This window comes from Trachemys scripta, chromosome 2 (assembly GCF_013100865.1).
Source record: "Trachemys scripta elegans isolate TJP31775 chromosome 2, CAS_Tse_1.0, whole genome shotgun sequence".
In the NCBI taxonomy this organism is placed as follows: domain Eukaryota; kingdom Metazoa; phylum Chordata; order Testudines; family Emydidae; genus Trachemys; species Trachemys scripta.
The window spans coordinates 98,690,198-98,713,497 of record NC_048299.1 but is presented as its reverse complement, the minus strand read 5'-3'; the positions used below and the strand labels follow the sequence as shown (position 1 = coordinate 98,713,497).

Sequence of the window (23,300 nt, the reverse complement as noted above, 5' to 3'; positions counted from 1 at the left end):
TCTAAGACGTGTTCTTGGCTCTGATCATGTCTACTGACCTCCTTGCTGCTACTTTTGTCTTTCAGAACCCTTTGTATCTATTGGTAAATGTTGCCCAATGAGGTAAAGAACTGCAGGAAATTAGATTGACTGAAAAATAGCAGCTGTTAATGTCTGTTTGGAGCGTTTCTGCCCTTTGTTCCTTCTTCCAATTATTTCAAGTGCACTTTTGGTCTGGCGCTTGGATTTCATTATTCCAGATTTAAAAGGAGCATAGGAACATAGGAATTGCCTCACTGGATCAGACCGAAGGCCAGTATAGTTCAATATCCTGCCTCTGATAATGCCAGTACCAGATGCTTCAGAGCAAGGTATAAGAACCCTGGAATAGACAGATGTGGGATAATCTGTCCCCCACGTTCATGCTGATCTTTAATAATTAGAGATTGGCACATATCCTGAAATATGAGGTTTAATATACTTTCCAAAATTTTATCATTAATATAACTCTGATAAACATATTTTAAAAATCCCTTTTTAAAAAATCTTTCTAAGTTCTTGGCCTCAACAGCTTCCTGTGGCAATGAGTCTAATTACATGATGGGTAAAATGTATTTCCTTTTATAAGTTTTGGATTTGCCACATTTTAATTTAATTCAAAGTCGCTTTCTTCTTGTGTTTGAGTCGGGAAGAACAGTAGTTCCTGATCTACCTTCTCAATACTCTTCAGTATTTTATTCACTTCCATAACGTCACCACTTATTCATCTTGTTGCTAAAAGAAACAATCCCAATCTTTTCAGTTTCTCTTCCTAGTAATTTTTTCCAGGCCTCTGATCATTCTCGTTACCCTTCTGTAGTATCTGTGAGATGGGGTAATCAGGACTGCACATAACGTTCTGGATGAGGCTGCACCATTGATTTATATAGTAACATTATAACATTCTCCGTATTATTCTCTATTCCATTTCTTATGTATCCTAACATCTTGTTTGCTTTGGTGACCACACTGAGCTGCACACTGAGTTGTGGTTTCCATTGTCTACAGTGACACCTAGGTCCCTTTCTTGCGTTAACACAGTTACTTTAGAACCCTGTAAGCCATATGGAATTTCCCTCCAATTTACACTACTTTCTATTTATTGACATTGAACTCCATTTACCATCATGTTCCCTGTTCACCTAGCTTATTTAGGTCTCTCCTCAAAGTCCTCTCCAATCCTGACTAACCTAAATAACCTTGTGTCATGTTACGAGAGTTGCCCATTACTTTGGGGTATGCTCATTTATTCGGGTGACTCTTTTGGGGAAGGGGATTCTGTAATTCTGTCAATGTACTGTTTGTGTCACTTGTGCTTTCATATGGAGATCTACTTCTCCCTGCTGCAAGTCCTCTCCCAAATGGAGCTATCCTGCAGGATCTAGGTTCCCTAGGGCTGGGTTTCTTCAGCCCCAAAACCGGATGAACACACCCACACATACATTAACAGAGCAAGTCTGAGTGGACCGGGTCAATCAGCACTGTCAGGCTGACCCCTTTTATGTCTCTGGACTCACTGGGCTGGATGAAGCAGCACTTTCAAGCTGACTCTTCTTATATGCCCCTGGGCTCCATAAACTGGGTCAAGCAGCACTTTCAAGCTGTTACCCTTATGCGTCCCAGATTCAGCCCGTCCCTATCCCCACTCTCACAACACAATTGTACTGGCAGTAACCTACTTGATGAGCAAACCCCACAGTATTTTGGGGGCTGCAGGGATCTTTAGCTTAGGTAAAAGAAGCGTTGCTGTAGAGTGAATGGGGAAAGCTAAAAACACAAAAGAGTAAAGTTCAGAAAGAGAGAGAGAAGCAACCAACTTAACCATAAAAGTTATTTATTGAATAATAGTGATAACTACACAAAGAGAGCTAAACCAACATAACATAAATGATTAAAGGTTAATACCTAAGGTAGAAAGGAAAATAGAGAGAGAGAAAGAGGGGGGGAATCTCACCCTCTCCATGAGGCTTGAACTGGTCGGGGTTCCCAGGTGATGGTGGTAGCGGAGGGTCCTGAATGCTGGAGACAGGCAGAGCCCCCAGCACGATCAGTGAGGAGATGATGGAGTTCCAGTGGAACTGCTGCATAGTTTGGATCTAAGCATCAGAACCCTGACTAGAGGGTGAGTAGGGATTTTTGTAGAGAAAATACAGTTGTTCAAGGGAGAACAATAGATTTATTTATAGGTAAGCTGATGATAAGGGTTTTCTTTAGACTAGACAATAAGAGCTGATCACTCTTGGCTATGGGTGGTGTTTTCTTCCAGGGAGCTCACAATGCATCTAGGCTGCTTCAGTATTTGGATATCAATTAAGGATTCATTACTAGAATTGGTCTGATAATTGCTGAGCCGGGTGTGTGCAGACATAGGTTCATTAGCATCTAGAGCAGAGCTTCCCATGACGCAGTGCTTCCCTGCTTTTTCTGGTCCCAGAATTCAGTGTGGTTCTCTGTTCTCCATTCTGTATGTAAATTGAGATGTCTTCCTGTCCCATCTTTCATGCAGATGAGGTTAGGGGAGTTGTCTCTGCTCTCCATTCTGTATGCTAATGGAGATGTCTTAATCTTGTCACCCTTGTCAGGAGAGGTCTAGGTGTGTCTCCCAATGCCCTTCACTGCTCTCTGCAAGTTTTTTTTTCTTTCTCTGATGGGTTTTGGTTTAAACAGAGGTGGAGGGGGGGTGTCTTTCATGAGTCAGGCTGGATACTGCACCCTGGTTCCCCAAGAACACAGAGGTGTCTGGTATCAGGTGTCTGAAACCTCCCTACTGCTCCTACCTTCCTAGATCTTTAATAAATATGTGAAACAATACAAGACTTAGTAGAGAACCTTGAGGGACCCCCTGCTGTTAACCTTTTGCCTTGAGGAAAATTTACCATTTATTCCTCTTTGTTTTCTGTCACCTAACAACAGCTTTACAGCCACATTGGTCTTGTCTGTGCTAGACAGTGAAGCTCCACTGGTGATCGCAAAACTGAGAACTCTAATGAAGGCTGGCTGTGGGTATTTTAACCACCATGTTGTCTAATTTGAGCCTGAGAAGGCCTACATGACATGGTAGTTCAAGTACCAGTGGCCACTGGCAACCTGTCTACCCTAGCTAAGTTGCTAACACTGGTTAAGCTGCACTAATGGTAGCAATAGTGGGAAACTTTAAAAAGCCTATTGTAGACAGAACCAATAGGTCTGTCTCCTGCTCTTACATAAACTGGATAAATCATGCTGTAAAAAGCGGGGAGATGGCCAGCAACTTCTGTACCACTGGCTCTAAGTTTCCCAACCGGTCTAATTCCCACCAGCCCTTCCCAGAGAGCAGAAATTTGTCTTCCCCGCACCACCTTTTCTTTTGGCATTGTGGCATCATAAAGCATCCAAATTTTCTCCTGTAAGCAGTTCTTCAAGGGCCAATTTTGGCTCTTGAACTGTTTCTGCTATAGAAACCAATGCACTCATTTATGCGGCTTGAACGTCGTCAATGAAATGTGGTCGCCGGATGTCACGTGTCTCCTGGTCTGCGACTGATAATATCAGAGACAAGGGGAATATTTATAATTTTTTTTTTGATATTGAAGTCCATCTGTGATTGGGCTACTTTGCTGCATCACCATACAATGACCCTTTCATTGCCAATGTGTAGCACCAAATGTTCACTACTGCCAACCCCAAGCTTTGAAAAGTCATGAATCAGGCCCCCAAAATCATGAGTTTGGCTTAAAATTAATGAGATTTTTAAGGGTAACTCTTGGGTCTTTTTGATTTGCCTCCAGGATTTTGAGTATTTAGGTTACAGTTTCAAGCTTTTCTCTGCAATCATGATGGATAGAAACTTCCTTTTTCTAAATGAAAACCAAGATTCTCATCTAATCTTGTCTCCATGAAGTAGGGCATTAATTAAAATATCAACTATCATGAGATTCATGATAAAATCGTGAGAGTTGGCACACTGTAAATCTTTTACTCTAATATTTTAATCTGAGTACAGACCTGGCCTACTACTAGTTTTATATCTATGTCAACGGTGTGTGTGTGTGTTTGTTTTGTTTTCCTCATTGTAACACAGTTGCCAGCTCTTGTCATTAGTGAATACGTCAGAATTTCTGATCTTGTTTCTTCCATATTTCCTTTTCATAGCTGCTATTGATTTTTTGTCTTGACTTGATTTCCAGCCCCACCTATTTCTTCCCTTACTTTCGGGGAAAAAAAGAAACAACCAGCTAGTTTTTTTTTTTTTTGACTTACTGGTTCCTATAAAATGTTAAGACACATCCTGGAGGTTTTGGACACTGGTACCCATCTAGGTGTCAACTAGAGGCAGAGTTGATACAGGCCGGAAGTGATTATCTGTAGATAACGTGCTATACAATGCCTGTTTCATTGCGGATGGTGACACAGCAGTAGGATAGCTAGTGCACTGTCTGAATGCTATGTGTAGAGCATTCACTTGTTCTAAGGAAGGCAGATATCATAAACACCTTCTAATTTGTGACCCCCCATCTCTTATTCATTGGCTTACTTCATGTGTTTGTTTTCCCTTTTTCCACAGTTGGGGATTTGTCAAATGAGCTTGTCAGGCATTTTCTGATTGAATGCACCCATAAGGGAGTGCGATTGAAAGGATGTCCCAACGAGCCATATTTTGGTAAGTGCTGTACATCAACGGGACATGAAAAATTAGGATATTTTGCATACAGCCAGACTGCTTCATAGCGTAGAATGGAATGGAACATGAGAGGAAATGTCACACAAAGATTTTGAGATGGTTTCTGCAGGAACCTATTCTAGTATTGTCATGATAATGGCCTTCTATATCAATCTATATAATCTATATCAATCTATATAAGCTACATTCGGCCTGCAGGACCCTCCTGTCCGGCCCCTGAACTCCTGGGCAGGGATGCTAGCCTCCGGCCCCATCCCTGCTGTTCCTCCTCCCTGCAGCCTCAGCTCACTGCGCCGCCGGCGCAATGCTCTGGGCGGCAGGGCTGCAGAGCCGTGGCCTGACCCGGTGCTCTGTGCTGCGCGGTGGCGTGGCTGGTGCCAGCTGGGCAGCACAGCCGCCTGTCCTGGTGCTCTGGGCAGCGTTGCTGTAGTGCCACCGGCCACTGGTGCTCCAGGCAGCGCGGTAAGGGGGCAGGGAGCAGGGGTGTGTGGATAGGGGTTGGGGTGATCAGAGGGCAGGGAAAAGGGGTGTTGAATGGGGGCAGGAGTCCCAGGGGGGCAGTCAGGAAGGAGAGGAGGAGTTGGATAGGGCGGCGGGGTGCAGTCAGGAGCGGGGGTTCCGGAGGACAGGGAGGGATGGATGGGGGGGCCATCAGGGGACAGGGAATGCGGGGGTAGGCTGGGGCAGGAGTCCTGGGGGGGCTGTGAGGGGGCGAGAAGCAGGGGGGGTCAGATAGGGGGTGGGGGCCGGGCCACGCCTGGCTGTTTGGGGAAGCACAGCCTCCCTTAACCGGCCCTCCATACAATTTCAGAAACCCGATGTGGCCCTCAGGCCAAAAAGTGTTCCCGCCCCTGAACTAGAGCATTGTAAAATGATGGAAGCATATCGCTTCTGTTGGACTGTCCTTTAGATGTAGTAATTGCAGCTTCTCTTTGAAGTAAAGATGACCCCAAAGCAAAAAAAAAAAAAGGGGGGGGGATTTGAACTTTGGGGTGGGAGGTATTTCAAACCTGAGGTTTTAGTTCAGTCCTGCCTCTAACCTGAAGCATTTATCCACAGTACTTGTATGGCCCACTACCATAATATCTGAGCACCTCACAATCATGTAATTGATTTATCCTCACAACATCCCAGTCAGATAGATAAGTCCTATCACCTCCATTTTAAAGATGGGGAACTGAGGCACAGAAAGACTAGTTTCTTTTTGACTTACAATAGGACTTTGGTCCAGTGTTCCCTCTAATTTTTTCCTTCCATGTGCGGAATTAATTTTGTTATGTGCACCAATATCGAGGTAATGTGCGGCTGTGTGCCACCACTAGAAATAAAAACCTAGATATAATGTATATATTTTTAAAAGTTACCATAGGGATAATTACTCAAGCCAGGATAAGTTAGGCATTTTAGAACTAACTACTTAAAGAATTAAATTTAAGAATAACAGAGAAATCAAATTATGAAATGCATAGACCAGTCAAAAAACTAAAATAACAGCACTCTGAAAGAATAAAATTACAGAGAATATATGTGCATTGCAAGAAGTACCAAGAAGTAACAACAATAACACAAGTATGTGTCGGGAGGTGTGAGTGTGAGAGAGAGAGTGTTTGTGTATGTGCTGGCTACTGGGGAAGTGTATGAGAGACTGTGCATTGTCTCTTTAAGCACAGTGGCACTCATAAGTCTGAAAGCTCGTGAACAGCCACAGCCGCTAGCAGCTCCATCTATCTCCCAAGGCCTATCCCTCCTCCCCCGCTCTGCAGAGATGGGCTACATGGCGGGAGGGCAGGGGCGGCACCAGCGCAGCAAGCGCGTGCCTGGGGCGGCAAGCCGCGGGGGGCAGCAGTCAGGCAGCCTTCGGCGGCATGCCTGCAGGAGGTTCGCCGGTCCCGCGGCTTTGGCAGCAATTTGGCGGCGGGGTATGCCGAAGGTGCGGGACTGGCAGATCACCCGCAGAAACGCCGCTGAATGCACGTGACCAGCGGACCGCCCGCAGGCGTGCCGCCGAAGGCTGCCTGATTGCCGTGCTTGGGGCGGCAAAAAACATAGAGCTGTCTCTGGGGGAGGGGAACACCCTGACATCAACTTCCTTCCCCCACCAACGCCTCCCCACGAGGGCCCCACGAGCAGCTGGCCAGAGGCTTCAAGGCAGAGGGCAGGGGCACCAAAGCACAAGTTGCCGGATGTACGCAGTTCTACTAATCAAGTGTGCAGCACTTGACTGACTCCTGTGCAGTTGCACAGATTAGAGGGAACACTGCTTGGGTCCTAAATCACTTAAGTAATTATGAAAATTTTACTTTAACTGACTTTCTCGACATCAGTCAGGAAGTCTGTGCTAAGGCAAGGAATTGAACCCAGATTTCCCAAGTCCCTGGCTAAAGACCTATCTACTGGACTATCCATCTACAGTACTCCTCTTATTTACTAAATGATATGGCAGTTTATGTTAGTGTTTTACATAGGCTGTGTTGTAGCATCGTTACCTTCATTCGGTATTTCTCCCATCAGAATCTACACTGCAGAAGTGTTATGTGTTAACAAGGAACATCACTATTCTGGCTGCACTGGTATCTAAGCACAGTCTGGCACCTATTAACCTGTTCTAATGCACCCTGGTATACTTCGTTGTAAATTTCTTGGCTTTGATTATGTTGACAGACAAGTATCATCTGCCAGTAACCAACCCAAGTAGCCAGGTCAGGCACTAGACTGATAATTTGGGGCCTGAATTGCGAGGAATCTTCCCTGCCCGAGCTGTGGAGTGGTGACATGTCTATATAGCTACTTCACAGACTACTCTTGCTGCCCTTACAAGGTGCTACCCATAATGGGGATGCTTCACAATGCGGGAATCCTCATTCCCATCTCCAAGTTCAATTGTGATGCCACCTCCCCCTTCTGCATCCAGCCATTCCCTGCCCCCCTCCATGGCCACAGAGGGCTCATTAGGACCCAGATCTCTGAGCTGTTGGGCACCATCAACTCCCAATGACATCAACAGGAAAGGAAGGTGCCCAGCAATTGTAAGATTGGCCCCTGGTCTCTGATTTTTACAGCAGTAGTTGGTAGTCTATAGAAAATAATAATAATAAAAAAAACAGTCTATAATTTTCTCCAGAACTGAAATATGGTTGGGTTATTTGTTAATATTTTTCAGTGTCTAGAATTAAAGGCAACTTCCTTTTGCACTAATAGACTGGCCAATCGCTCCTCCAGATACAGAGTGTAAAATGTGCATTGACATTTTAATGGGAACAGAGGGTCCAGATCCCTTAGGTGGAACTGAAAATCTCAGCCTTGCTATATAGTTACAGCAAATGGTGTCTCAGGGCACTAATTAGAAGGAGGAATGATTTAACCTGGGATACTATGCAGGTGGCCTCACTTCGAGAGGTGGAAAATTCCTCTAACTATTCTTTTTACCATTAAAACACAAATTGACTTGACTGCCTAGTGGTTAAAGCAGGGGATCAGAAGTTAGGACTCTTGAGTTATTTTCCCAGCTTTTCCACTGCCTCACAGTGTGACGTTGGGCAGATTGCTTAGCTTGTCTGTTCTTACCTGCCTCTTATGAGGACTGAGACTTACTAAAGTAATATTTGTAAAGCACATTATCATTGTCATCTTTTTCTTTAAAGTAAATTAGTTTTTAATAAGATGTGGGGGGGACTGCAGTTCATGTAAAAGGAGTTAGACACAAGAAATGATGAGAAGATGGATCTTTTAAAAATTACCAAAAAAGGTAGTTGTTAAAGTGTCGTAGGAGCCAAGGGGAAAAAATGTTTTTAAGGGTTTTCTTTAGCCTGTAAACTATTGAAAAGCAAACATACCTCGTAAGCATTCTTTATGTGCACAAAAAGTAATCTTGCCTGTCTTGTTGTTCTTTTAACCACAGGGAGTTTGACAGCTTTGGTGTATCAACATTCTATTACTCCTCTGGCATTACCCTGCAAACTACTCATCCCAGACAGAGGTATGCTAGTCAAAATACAAAATAAAAGTGATACGCAACCAGGGATCCACTTCAAAATAGCTATAGCTGAAGGCAGGTGAACATGTCAGGGTAAAGTTCTGAACAAGAATGCATAGGAAAGAATGTCAGACAGTTGCCAAGCAGCTTTTGTCCAAGCTGCAGTTCAGAACTGATTAGTACTGTGATGCCCCAGTAATAAACATATATCACTCATGGTGATTAGCACTGCAATCCAATATTTTTTAAAAAAAATTATTTTGCAGATTTGACATCACACCCAGGTATAGTTAGATTCAACCAATCTTTACTCAAGCATAGATAGCAAGAGTTCTGTAAGGGGGAAAAAGTAGGATTGAAAAAAAGCAGATGCTTTTAGGGTGTAGTTGAGGGAAAGAAACAGCAGTTTATGCAGGTCTAAATATTACAATAAATAAATATTAAAGAGCACATGGATTATGGGACTATAATTCTATTTTGGGTTGTGGTGACTCCATAAACTTCTCTAACACATCAACAAAAAAGCTTCTGTGTATTTCTGGCCCATAATTCAGTTGTCTGTTTATTCTCCCCTATAAAGCAAGCACCAGATGTATTACTGAACTGTTAAACATTCTTGCGGTTTTCCATTGAACTCTTAAACTTTTCTACTCCTAAATGCTATATGTCTGTGCTCTAACATAGCATTCGAAATATGTAAATCCATGAAATAACTTAATGGAGACATTGAAGCACAATAACATACCGTGGAAGAATGTGGATCAGAGATCTGTCTTTAGATATATGGATAGAAAAAACACTGTGATGGGTGCACTCGCGCCACCTTTCCTTATCAGATAAAATGGGAAGTTCCTTTGGTTCTAGCAGAAAGTTCAGGGTTGAAACATTTGTCTTTTTGCCCTGGACGAACCTACTGGAGTGAAATGAATGGATCTGGTCTGATACAATCAAGCCTTTTAATGTAAAGATGGAGTTGAAGCATGAACTGTCTGTGGTTTCTTATTCTGGTCCTGATTCATACAGCACTAAACATGTACTTAACTGTAAGCTTTTGAGTAGCCCAGTGGTGGTAAGCAGTGAATCAGGGCCTCTGTTTTTCTTGATCATACTGAAAGAGAAACCATGTCGTACCCACGTATAGCCCGAAATATAGGTTCTATACAAACTTTTACAAAAAATCAAAATGTGTCTAAGATTTTTTGTTTTTGTTTTTTTTGTTTTAATTATAGCGGAAAGATTCTAAAACAAACCTTTCAGTGCTGTATTTACAGCCCACACATGGCACCGTTTGGTGGTGCCATGAGTACCTGCAAATGTAATTCAGAAGCTGACGCAAGAAAAATGAAATTGACTAGATCAATTTCACTGATCAAGTTGCAATGTGTTATGCTAAAGTGATTAGTAGAAATGATAGTTCTTTAAATTAATTTTAAAATTATACGAGGATTTTTTGTAACATGAGTGAGGAAATAGGGTAATTAAAAAAGCATTTTGACATGATGATGTCTCTTTCAGCAGTAATATGTAACTATCTGTGGTTAGCACAAAACCACAGGGTTATAAGTGCTCTGCTTCTAGCACCCAAAAAAATTGTGCAGCACAGTAATCACACATCATGGATGGTATTGTGCATTGCAGGATTTTTTAATGTTTCTGATGAAGAATCGTCCGGTATATGAGGTCATAATTTCAAGACCTCGACTCCTATTTGAGATTGACCTCTCAATCCAAGTCACAATAAAAATGTGTGTGGTTGTTCGTATTTGCAGATCCCTTGGAGGAGATCGCAGAAACAGCTCCACAGACTGCTGCAAACTCGGCAGCAGAGCTCCTAAAGCAGGGTGCAGGTTAGTACATTCCTCTTCCATTTGATGAAATTGCAGTTGTTACCCAATGTACATTACAAGCAGGAGAAAAAAACAAAACAAAACAGGAGGCTGAGGATGAAAAAAGGAATTGGGTAAATTAAAATGCCATTGAGTATGTAATGTACCGGATCTGTGCATGTGAGTGAGGGTGCAATGTTGCCCTTTAGAGCCTGGCCCACAGAGTGATGGATGTGCTATTACTGCCAGTGAAGTGATGGAGACCTGTGTTGAAGGACCAGGTTTTTAGTCCTGTGTCGTGTTTGTGCGTGTGTGTGACTGTCTGCAGCACATAGATTTGTAAAATTAGTAGCCAAACCTAAAAATGCTCATTCTTCACCGGAGACAATATGGTGGCCCAACAATCAAGGGAGGCGGTGCTATATTTGCCTCCACCTCCCTGACCTGCATCAGACGAAGAAGCCACAGACCAAAAGATCTTGACCAAGTGTTTTTTAGTCTTCAGCTGTCAGAGTGCTGTGCAGTTGCTCTGATACGTTATAGAGCATTTAGCAAAGGGCAGTGCTATTCCAAGCAGCTATGGAGTGAGAGTGTTGTCGTGTGATTATGCAGCTATCTGTTTTGTTTTGACTTTTAAAAGTGAAGTGGCACTTTAAATGATATAATTGAGCAGGAATGTGTGGCTGAGGCAATGGTCAGCCTTGGCTAGGCTGTGCTGGAAGCAAGCACACATTGGCATTTCTGTTTGCCATTACCACTGCAGCGGGTGTGGTGGCCACTAGACTTGGAGCCAAGGAGGAGGAATTTAAGAGGAAAAGTTCTATAAATAGATTCAACATAATAGGCACACATTTCCTCTTGAGATCTAGCTGGGTTCTCATTATCCAGGACATGTAACCTTCCTAGGGAAAAAGAAATAATAGCTGAGTTTTTTTATTCATCTGGGGATTAGTTGTTAGGCAGCTCCATCTGGGGAATGTCACATCAAAGATAATTTGACTGAATGGAAATTTAATAACCATCTTGATATACCTAATTTTGAAACAGGGGCTTAGGACTTGAATAGGGAAGTTGGAAGGGACATGATGTTTTTGCCCTACCACTTGGAGTGTCTTGTCCCAGAGTTGATTCACTTCACATTGACTTTGTTTAGTTCAAACATTTTTCTCTCCTATCACACAAACATTTTCAATATGGAGTTCAGCATGAAAGCCCAGACTCTAAACATCTACTCAAGCAACCAAGCTTTTATTTAAACAACTATGGTTTGATTAAAGCAGATGCGATCCCCGACTACTGCCCTAACCCAAACCAAACAAAAATGCATGCTTCTAGGTTAACCATTTCTACAGCTAAATGAGAAGAGCGATGCTGTCCGTTATCCCAGTACAGAATCTAAGGGTACGTCTATACTTACCTCCAGGTTCGGCGGTAAGCAATCGATCTTCTGGGATCGATTTAGCACGTCTTGTCTAGACGCGATAAATCGATCCCGGAAGTGCTCACCATCGACGCCAGTACTCCTGCTCCGCGAGAGGAGTACGCGGAGTCGACAGGGGAGCCTGCCTGCCACGTGTGGGCCTGCAGTAAGTACCTTGTAGTTCGAACTAAGGTACTTTGACTTCAGCTACGTGAAGCTGAAGTTGCGTATCTTAGTTCGAACTGGGGGGTTAGTGTGGACCAGCCCTAAGTGCCAAATCTTTTGCTTCTCAAATAGTTTTGAGGCTTCCATCATGTGCCTGCTGTATCTCATTATCTCCACTGGGGGGCAGGCCCTGTGGCAGTGCAGATATGAGAATAGGAAACCCCCAAAAGTCTGGAGGTCTGGAATCTATAGAAGCCACTTACAGAGATCTCTGGCTTTCCTCATGGGCAGCTCCTTATTCCATTAGCCTCCCAGCCTTCCCCTGTGCTTGGTAGCACTGTCTCGTGCTCTGCATGTTTCCCAATCTATATGCATTTTCCTTCCAAAGTATACTACAACCTTTGTGGGAATGTCCATTCCAAATGGCATTGAATGACCATACTAAGAGTAGCATAAATTACAATAAAGTTCAAGAATGTGCCATACTGAGTAGCTCTTTTCCCCAGCTCAAATAGATGCGACTCCAAAGTAGCAGTTATAGAATGTAGAGAGGACAACTACATTGTAGGGAGAATGCTATCACATAACCATCTGTTTTTTCAGCTTGCTCCCAACGCAGTTTCTATGGGATTACTACCATTGCTTCCCCTTTGTGCCACATATCAGATAAGAGCACATATTATGCGCCAAAATTAGGGATTCCTTCCAGTCTGTTCCCACAAAAAGCTGTATTAATCATAAGGATACACCACTATCTTTAATTTGACATTCCTTTTGGTGTTTCCCAAAATGTCTAGGAAGTGGATGATATATTATTTATTCTGTCTCGAGAAAGTAAATGAGGACAGACTTTAGAGCCAAGCAGTAAAATCCCATTGGAGACTTATCCAGAGCAAAAAGGTTAGCTGTTTTGTTTAGGAACAAAAGCATATGAGGCTGTTGGCACCAATGGAATGTCTGCTGCAAAAGAAAGGGAATCTCTCCATGCGAACATCACAAGTGATTAGAAATGTGACCGTGAATCCAGCTAGTTTCCTGTGAGGAAAAGGTCTTGATTGGTTCAAATCTAGTTTTGCAAACATGTAGAGTAATTATGTGAAAGATAGAGGGTTCGTAACTTGGAGTTGTATTTAGAATTCTGGAAAGATAAATTATAGAGAGGAATTCATTAATTAATGCTCCTTCAAACTCTCCCTCCCTCATTTCCCTGCAATTTCTCTTTCAATGAAGTGAATTATAATTAATTCAAACAAAGATGATTGAGGCTAAAGCAGCAATATGTTTTACAATTTTTTTTATTCGTGATAAGGAAATTTGTTTGTTTCTGGCTGTCAGAAGTTGAACCAAGTGGAATTTAAATTCAGATAATTGGCTCACATCACTGTATTTTCTCATCCTTTTCATCTTTTAACTTGGAATGTCCACTTTTGGGCCAAATTCTTCATTAACTTACATCCCAATTTAAAGTGAGTGGGTTGCAAATATGCAGAAAATTTGCTTGATAGTCCTGCTGGAATCACAAGCTTGTTCAGTCTATATAAAAACAGTTTGTAGTTTGAAAGAGCCATGTATTCTTAGTGGAAATATGTAGAAGACTTTGCCTGAATTACAGGGCAGTAGTATGAAAAGAGAAGTTGTTGGATATAATTTATTTTTTTGCTCTCCTAATCATGTAGGTATGGTATGACATTTGAATTTTCAGTAGTGTTTAATCCATACTACTCAACATGTGTTAACTAACTTTAAATTCTAGCATGGACAGCTGCACAATGTTTGTGTCAGGACACAAATTTTGTTAGTATTTGTGTGAAACCAGCGCTGATTGCACTGAAAAGTAGGACTAAACATGCTTTACAGTTCCAGAAAGGTTCTTACTTGGTTGTAAGAAATTATTCTGGATTATCTAATCCTTTGTCTCTTAGGTCCCGATTCAGCAAGGTACTTAAGCATGTGCGTAACTTTAAGCATGTGTGTACAGTAGAATCTCAAAGTTACAAACATCAGAACGGCCATACTGGGTCAGACCAAAGGTCCATCTAGTCCAGTATCCTGTCTTCTGACAGTGGCCAATGCCAGGTGCCCCAGAGGTAATGAACAGAGCAGGTAATCATCTAGTGATCAGACATCTCCTGTGGCCTTTCCCAGCTTCTGGCAAACAGAGGCTAGGGACACCATCCCTGCCCATCCTGGCTAATAGCCATTGATGGACCTATCCTCCATGAATTTATCTAGTTCTTTTTTGCCCCCTGTTATAATCTTGGCCTTCACAACATCAGAGTTACTGATCAGTCAACACACACCTCATTTGGGATCAGAAGTACACGATCAGGCAGCCATGGGGGAGTATAGTACTGTGTTAAATTTAAACTATTAAAAAAATAAAGGGAAAATTTAAAAAAAGATTTGACAAGGTAAGGGAACTCTGCGTTCGTTTCATTTAAATTAAGATGGTTAAAAGCAGCATTTTTCTTCTGCATAATAAAGTTTCAAAGCTGTATTAAGTCAATGTTCAATTGTAAACTTTTGAAAGAACAACCATAACATTTTGTTCAGAGTTACAAACATTTCAGAGTTATGAAAAACCTCCATTCCCGAGGTGCTCATAACTCTGAAGTTCTAATGTAGTCCTTTTACGTAGCATGCTGAATCAGGGCTTGAATGCCCATTACCGTTTTTGTACTATAGGTCATGTGCTCAGTGAACTGTAGAGCAATTATTGGAAGATGTCAAATTCTATGAACCACTGATCATACGGAAACACTGAAACTAATAGCAATAGGCTCTGAAACACTGTGGGATGGTAGATTAGATTTTTACCTATGGTTTCATAGAATTATAGATATCGCTTTAGGACTCAAGTTGGTTTCCCAAAAGTTGGCACGCCCTAAGTAGAGCCCATTTTTTAAAGTTTGGACCCAAAAGATATGAAATAGTATTTTTTATTTTTCTTAAAGTTGCTTTGATCTGAAACTATAACACACACAAAAACCCCTTTGAAAGTACAGAGAAGTAGAATTACACAACAATTGTCATTTTTATGTGGAGAGAAGACATTCTTGTTGTTTTGCCAAACAAGTGAATAGTTTCATTTGTGTGCAATTTAAACACTGTTTGGAAGTGTGAACACCTGTGAACTGACCCTGCAAACATGTGGATCCTGGAGTTTCTGTGTTAACTGCAGTCACTGTGTTGTAAGGCCAAGGTACTCCGTTCCTCCTCCCACAGCTGAATGGTTGCTGTGATCATTCCCAGGAGTGCCATCTCTCAATGTTGTGATTTGTGTTTTATCAATTTGTATTCATGATTTGGATTTCAGAAGTACCTAAAGGCTCCAATGAGGGATCAGGGCCCCATTGGGCTAGATACTCTAAATTAAGCAAATTGTCTCTAAATGTAAGCAAAAAGATTGGCAGCGTCTGCCCCCCAAAATTTACAATCTTGTATTAAGGCACAACCATGGGACAAGACAAACAGAAGGGGAAGATGACAATGGGACACTGGAACAAGAACATCTTATTAGTTAGTAATCATTCTTCACCAGCAGCTTGACTGTTGGCAAAGGTGGAAAATTGTGAAGTTCATTACACAAAAAGAATCAAATAGGACTCAACTAAGCAAAACCAAACCTAGCTCTTGAATCCTATCCTCTGTTCTTTACAGCATGCAATGTTTGGTATCTGAACTCTGTGGAAATGGAGTCCCTCACAGGCTATCAGGCAGTGCAGAAAGCCCTGAGCATAACACTGATGCAAGAGCCTCCTCCCATCTCTACTGTTGTCCATTTCAAGGTGTCTGCTCAGGGGATCACACTGACAGATAATCAAAGAAAGTAAGTGAAGTAGGGTATTGATCTGTGGCCAGACACTGCTGTTAGGGTGACCAGACAGCAGGTGTGAAAAATCAGGATGGGGTGGGGGGTAGTAGGGACCTATATAAGACAAAGCCCTAGATATCGTGACTATCCATATAAAATTGGGATTTGTGATCACCCTAACTGCTGTACACTAATAAAACTGCTGTGGAATTGTTCTTCCTAATCCCTGTCTACAGTCTCCATATGGCTCATATAGTAATAACACAGTTTCTTTGATCTAAATAAGTAGAGAGTCCGGTCCCACATCAGATTGGGCTCGATGTGGTACTGAGCTATTAACACTTCATCCAAACGGCACCTTCTACATCCTGATGTTCTGTAGATGGAATTTAATGATTTCATATAACATTTTCTAACAGAATACAGGGTAATTCCAGTGCCCTGGCCAGCACTCCCTACCCACCCTGCTCACTGAATCAGACTGTAATGTTCAATGTACACTGTTGCAGAGCAGTGTTGGCTTAATTAGACATTGCACCATCGGTACTCAAGATATTGCTTTGGTGTGCTTAGTGCATGGAAACTGTTGTATTAAAAATTATGTTCACTTGCTGAATAATACTAGGGTAGCTGCACAGTCTTTGAATTTTTCCAAATATTTGAAAACTGCTCAGTAAGGGAGGAAAGATAGTTTAAAATTACAGGCCAAACTCAGACCCACTAATTTCAGTGGAGCTGCAGTCATTTGTCTAGGTCTGAATTTGGAAAGCCAAATCATAAGCCACAATTTTCAAATGTGAGTTGGTAACTTTAGATACCTAATATAGCCTGATTTTCAGAGGTGCTGTGTTCTCGCATTTCCTGTTCAAGTCACCTCAGTTTAGGTATCCAACTTCAGACACACGGGTTTGAGAATTCTGGCACCAAGTTGAACACTGGAAGGGAGTTTTCTGGCCTGTCTCTCATGGGCTATTATCTTTATATTATTATTCTAAGCTATTGGGAAAACAAACATGGGTTTATTCTTTTCCTGTGGTGGGTTTATTCTTAACCTGTCGCTCTGGCAGAAGATTGATTTCTGCTAATATGTAGAAGCCAAAAAGGAAAGAATAAGCTACTAAACTTAAAAATATGTGGTTATTAAGTTCCATCCTTATGTTACTGATCCTTTTATTACTGAGACATTTAAATGAGCCAGTGGTTGAACAGTGGTATGCTTCATAAATAGAACCATAACCATGAGTCTTATTTCTGCACTGAGGGTTCAATCTTCCAAGCTGCTGAATGCTTCCTGAAAGGTGCTGCTACCTTCAACTGCTATACTATGCATGTTGAGGGCACTCAACAGTACTCAGTACCTGGAAGGATTAACGCTTAAGATTGACTCTTGTGTAACATGTGCAGACATATTTTCCAAAGCCCTCAACACCCAGCAACTCCTATTGTGACAGAGTCCTGAGTGCTGAACACTTTTGAAAATCTGGCTACTTATTTTGATATCTAAATGGGAACTGAGGTTTTGGCAATCTGGCCCAGGGAGTTTAGTCTATTCCTTGAGTCATAAAGTTGCTTAAAATTTCTTTTATTCTCTTCTATCAGACTCTTTTTCCGAAGACATTATCCAGTCAACACTGTTATCTTCTGTGCTTTGGATCCACAGGACAGAAAGTAAGGATGATGAATGCTGTTTCTAATAGATGTTGATGATGATGATGATGATGACCTACAACAAACTAATGTTTTTTTTCCTTTGTATTTCCCACCTCTTGCTACTCCCCTCCTTCATGCAACAAGATGGATGAAAGAAGGACCTTCTGCAAAGTAAGTTGATAGTGGTCTTAGTCTGTGTATTTACGTGGTTATATTGTATCTCAACTAAGAACGGCTTCTTACCCTAGGAAATGACTTCAGACTTGAAGATGTGCTTCAAGTTTTCTCTTAAGTTTCCAGATCCTACTTTAATCCTTAACCAAATGTATTTAAAGTGTTGAACTATTGGAGACCTAAAGCATAAAACACATTAAAGTGAAAATAGTATACCCTGTGTTGGATAGGGTATTGTGTTGAGGGAGAGTAGCTCCAAAAGTTTCTTGATTCCTACTTTGAATAGTTTAGTGAATTTTAAGTTTAAAATAATTGCTATAGCAGCGGTTCCCAAACTTGTTCCGCCACTTGTGCAGGGAAAGCCCCTGGCGGGTCGGGCCAGTTTGTTTACCTGCTGCGTCCGCAGGTTCGGCCAATCACGGATCCCAGTGGCCGCGGTTCACTGCTCCAGGCCAATGGGAGCTGCTGAAAGCAGCGGCCAATATATCCCTCGGCCCGTGCCACTTCTTCTGTCCAAGAGGACTGTAATTTCTAGGACCATTTTAAAAAGGGCAATATCATCTTGGATATTGGATGGACTTCAACATTAGCCACCTTATTTTTTATGGTGTCTTCTAAATTAAGAGCTTTCTTATTTGTTAGAAAAGTGGAAGGAAGGGGTAGGGGGAACAACTATTGAGAGGTGGAAGGGGTGCCTAAGTCCATTCTAATGTGCTCACTGATTTCAGTTGTCTTCTAGGTGCTCAGCACCTCTACAATTCAGGCCCTAGTTGTGTCATGTCGGGCACCCAGAACATGTTACACAAAATTAGCATATGCTTTTTAAATAGTAAGTCTAAGTGATTTGTCCAGCGTTTTAGAGTGAGTCAGTGACAGAGCCAGGAATAGAAACAAGGTCATTTGATTTCTCCTCCCGCTCTACTCCCCCAGTCCTGTGCCCTACCCACTGCTGAACCACATGGTCTCCACTAACAGCTATCGAAGTCAGATGTTGCTAACTCTCTAAACAGGTGTGACAGAAGTAGGTGCATTTACTGGAACCCTGCAGCAAAGTACTTTCTTTTTCAAAAAATAATGTTTGGTGGAGGAAAGTAAACCTTCTGCTTTTTGAAATAAGATGCCTTTTGTTCTGTAACATGTTTTTGTTTTTGCCTCCTGCAGAGTGTTTGGATTTGTTGCAAGGAAGCAAGGCAGTGCCACAGATAACGTGTGCCACCTGTTCGCAGAGCACGATCCAGAGCAACCTGCCAGTGCCATTGTGAACTTTGTATCAAAGGTCATGATTGGTTCCCAGAAGAAAATCTGAATCCTTCCTAGCCTTTGGTTCAGAGCTCTTCACTGACTTGAGGGAAGGCAGCGTGGGAGAAAAAGCATTCTTGGGAGTTTGCAGCTACATTATCCAAACGTAACCATTCCCAAGAAGGAAAGCAGAGGATGTTCCATCTGCATAACGTTACAAAGAGTGTGATCCTTTCTTTGAAGATGCCTCTGACCTATCAAAACATTGTGTTCTTACATCAAAGGGCAAAATTGTGAGTGAATGCAGTTGGATGCCACCAAAACCCACATAATCCATATCTGAATTAAACAGAGAAGAAAGGCTTTATAGTGCAGGGTTTTAATTATATTTTCACGCACCATTTTCCATCTTGTATCAGAAAAGGAAGAATTTGCCAAGTCATTAGATCATGCCTTTTTTTTTTTTTCCTGTAGGAAAATTTATAAGAACCACATGCATTCTCTTACTTAGACACTTGCCACATTTGCATCAGTGGTAGCTATAGCCCTGGCAAACTGGTGCTCTTAAGAGAGGGGTAGTTTGTGAAGGACTATTTGCTCTTCCCTTCATCTTTATATGATAATGGTGGGAGTTGACTAAGAAGGGGGAAGATGTACGTTAGGGGAAGGTTAGTGCAGGTTGATTTCTTTTAAGAAGGGTGCAGAGACATGGATTTTTCAGGGAGATTACTCCATGTTTAGTATAAAGCAGGCTGAGTTTATTTAGTTTGTATAATTTTAAAATGGGAGAGGGATAACCAAAAAGAGTCGTGTGGAGAAAGATTGATGTATTCTGTTAATGGTGTTTTTGTTATTATTTTTATATGAAGAGTTAAGCAGGAAAGATGCTGTATTTTAATAATCACAGGATAAAAATGAGGGAAAAGCAAAGAAGAAAATGATTTTATATAATTTATATTTTTGCCTCTGCCAGATTATTTATAGTAGATGTCAAATCTTGATATATTATATGAGTGTTCTTATAGTAAAGCCATTCATGATCTTTGCCTTCTTAGTTTTATTTTGAATAAGTATAGTATGTCGCATGTGCCTTATTATAGAGTAGAGTTTCGTATTTAGACTCTTGTTTTACAGTATTAAACCACTTCCCAGCTCATGTATTTCTGAAATAATGCTTTGACTATGAAATCGGTCCTCCCGCCTTTCTTACATACATAGGTTCTTTTTGACAGATTTTTTTTTTAATGAAAGGTGGGGTTTTGTTTTTTGTTATTCAATTTGTATGGATTGGTGTTAAATTTTATAGGTGAATTTTTAAAATAATTTCTTGAGTCAAGAAATCCAAAAGGGAAAAGAATATTTTTTGTTACTCTTACCCATGTCCAAGACAATCTGTCACAGGTGTCCTTCATATGACCAAGTAAGTCAACATAGTGGCATCTGTATTTTATAAAACTAATGGTTATTCTGTAGTTAGTTTTATAATATAAATATATATACTATATAGTAGGGTAGGTGACTTGTAGTAATTTTCTGTGAGAGTGGAGGCCCATTTGAAGTCTATTGTAAAATTCCCATTCACCCAAAGGGAACAGGATCAGGCCCAGAAACAGGAATTGGAAGTTACAGACAACTGAAATTCCCAGTTGTTTGACATGCCAAACATTTCTGTTCCTTCGGTTTGAGGGCCAAATCTATAGATCAGTGACCTGATGTATAAAATGGTGCAGGGTTCTGTGCACACAGTCACAAGACACAGTGGGCTGAGTGGTAACTATCCCCATTTTGAGACTTAAATTGCTTCAGTCTCTTTTTACCAGACAATGGTCAGGAGGGATAGGAAAAATTATAGAGTTGGCTTAAATAACAAATTACCACCTATCCTGATCCAAAAACCATTCGTGTGTGTGTGTGTGTGCGCGCGCACACGCACACACACACACACACGTTGTTCTAACTTTTATTAACAGCCTCCTTTTTTTAGAATTAGAAGAACCACAGGCACCTTATGCAGGGGCCAAGGACAAAATTTGTTACCAAATAATTTGTATAACCATGAATTCAGTGTAAATAATTGTATACTTTTGTATGGGGGCTTTGGGCAAAATTACAAATTAATGTATTTGGACCAGGAAGTGGCTTACATTAGTAACAGTGAGCATTGTATGTATATAGAAAGGTTAGGCAGTTCAAAGTAAAGCTACCATTGAAGCAACAAGGGCAAGTGCCTCTGATTTGTACCAAATACTTTCATTCTTCCATCAAACAGGTTGAATAATCAAACAATGTTTTCCTACCATCTAAAAAGAATGCAGTGAGATTGTTTATTTGGTAACCTTGATCCCTTTCAAAAACATTGGGACCAGTGGCCCAAGTAGGAATTCTGGTGGGTTCCATTAGAATAAACAAATTGGTCTCTGTTGATTACTGTTGGTCTCTTTTGGTTTCATTTCGAGGAACCACATCCTCAGGAACCAGAAGGCTAATAGATCCATTACTCGGTTCTGAAACCTAGCTGGCCAGTTGGAACGTATTGAATATTCTCAAGTGAAATTTCTCCTACATTCCAGCTGGAGATTCTTCACTGGGGACATCAGTGGAGTCACACCCGCACTCCGTCTAACCCATTGGTGAATTATGGCTCTCAGATTCTGTGTGAGATAAGTTAAGTTTGAGTGTGTCTTCACAAAAGCTGGTGTCAGCCACTGCACAGCCTTTGGCCCCACTCTGCTGAGGATGGAATGTTTGATTTCCAGTAAACAGGCTTTGCTATTGTGGGCCTTATTCTGCATTCCTTGTGAATTCTGAAAACCTATTGAATTTGGTGGGCTTTTAGGAGCACTAGGAATTCAGGTCTGGGCTCTTCAAGGTGCTTACCTGGGAACTTAAGTTGTGCTGAGTAATGGGAAGGAGGAAATTGCCATAGTTACTAAGAGACCCTCTCTAATGTGTGTTCCTTTTCATGGTATATTATCACATGCTTTGTTTTCACATGGAATATATTTAAAAACACAAAGCAAAATAGTACAGTAAATATAATTGTGTAGTATATACATAAACACATTCATAAAACTTTGGTTCATGGTAAATACATGACTAAATAGTATAGCACTTTCCTTCTAAGGATTTTGATAGATGTGTATATGCAGTCTCATAAGTAATGCCAGCAAGTTGCCACGTGTATTTAGCCACGCTCCTATTAACCTGCTTGTTAAATGTGCTACTATAATCTTACAGTGTTAAACTACAAAAATGCTGAAAGCCATGTTTTTAAAGGTTTTTAATTAAATGGTCCCCATATATCCAACAGCATCATTAAAATTTTAATGTTTCCTTCTCTGCCTTACCTATTAGTGAACATTTTTTGCCTTTTTCTTGAAACTGTAAAAAACCAACCAAACAAAAAGTATCCAGTATGTAAATGAATGTTCTATAAATTCTTTGTATAGTCATTTTCTCTGCTCTTTAAATATCACCTCTATTCAGATTATAATAAAATTATAAATTGGAAATCTCACAGCACAGTGTGAAAACGGTCCGTTTTGAAGTGATTGAATAACCTTCCTTGGATGATACGCTTCATGCTATTCACTCTGACTAGGGGCATTTTGAGCCAAGGTTTTGTGTCCTCTGTCACAATAACCCACAATCAAGGCTGTCACTATGACATAGGACCTGTGCCAAAGAGAATTGTAGCCTAATTGAGACTATCGTTCACCCACCTAACGCAGTGGAATAGGATTTTCAAACCATTCAGTGCTGGCCCAGTGCCGCACCTACTGAAATCAGTGGGAGTTCTACCATTTACTTCAATGAGAGCAGTGAGGCCAGTGCTGTTCTTGTCAAAATCCCAACCCTAGTTTCCCACTCTATTGCTTTCTGTACTACAGATGTCACTATAATAATGAGAGTATATCGGAACACACAAATCAGAATCACTATGACTTGTACATTGATTAAGTAAAGATTTTTGTCTACTACTTTTCTCTCATCAGATATATGCTGGGGATGGGGAAATGAATGTGACAGGGATTTCTTTGGAACCTCCACCTTCCCCTAAAATAAACCAAAGATAAAAGTGAAAGAGAACAGAACGAAACACCATGAGAGCTGAAAACAGTTGCTTCATTAAAAGTACAGTTTGGAGTAGCCCTTTTCTTTATAATCAACAAAGAATCCTGTATTTCAGGAAGACTCCAATTAGCACAATGTAGTGTGTCAGGGCAGTTGTTAATTTGTTGGCTCTCTCTATACATTACATTTTCATTAGGGTTTAGGAATTGCTCTTTAGTTCAAATACTGATTACCTTATATACTGTACTCAGTAACTTAAGCTACCAGCTGACCTTCTGGGAAATATA

The 23,300-nt window shown here is 41.1% G+C and overlaps 1 protein-coding gene across 10 annotated transcripts in view; it reads left to right on the top strand.

Annotated features, from left to right (window-relative positions):
* TNS3 (tensin 3) overlaps positions 1–22,458 on the top strand; it is a 423,008-nt gene extending 400,550 nt beyond the window's left edge. For all 10 annotated transcript variants that reach the window (XM_034761310.1, XM_034761305.1, XM_034761304.1 and 7 more), the window contains 7 exons: positions 4,562–4,657; positions 8,577–8,654; positions 10,421–10,498; positions 15,723–15,891; positions 17,476–17,544; positions 17,671–17,697; positions 18,862–22,458. In XM_034761310.1, the coding sequence (XP_034617201.1) occupies positions 4,562–4,657; positions 8,577–8,654; positions 10,421–10,498; positions 15,723–15,891; positions 17,476–17,544; positions 17,671–17,697; positions 18,862–19,006 (662 nt within the window). In that variant the 3' untranslated portion in view covers positions 19,007–22,458. The remainder of the gene's footprint in view (positions 1–4,561; positions 4,658–8,576; positions 8,655–10,420; positions 10,499–15,722; positions 15,892–17,475; positions 17,545–17,670; positions 17,698–18,861) is intronic.
* Positions 22,459–23,300: the final 842 nt, after the last annotated feature.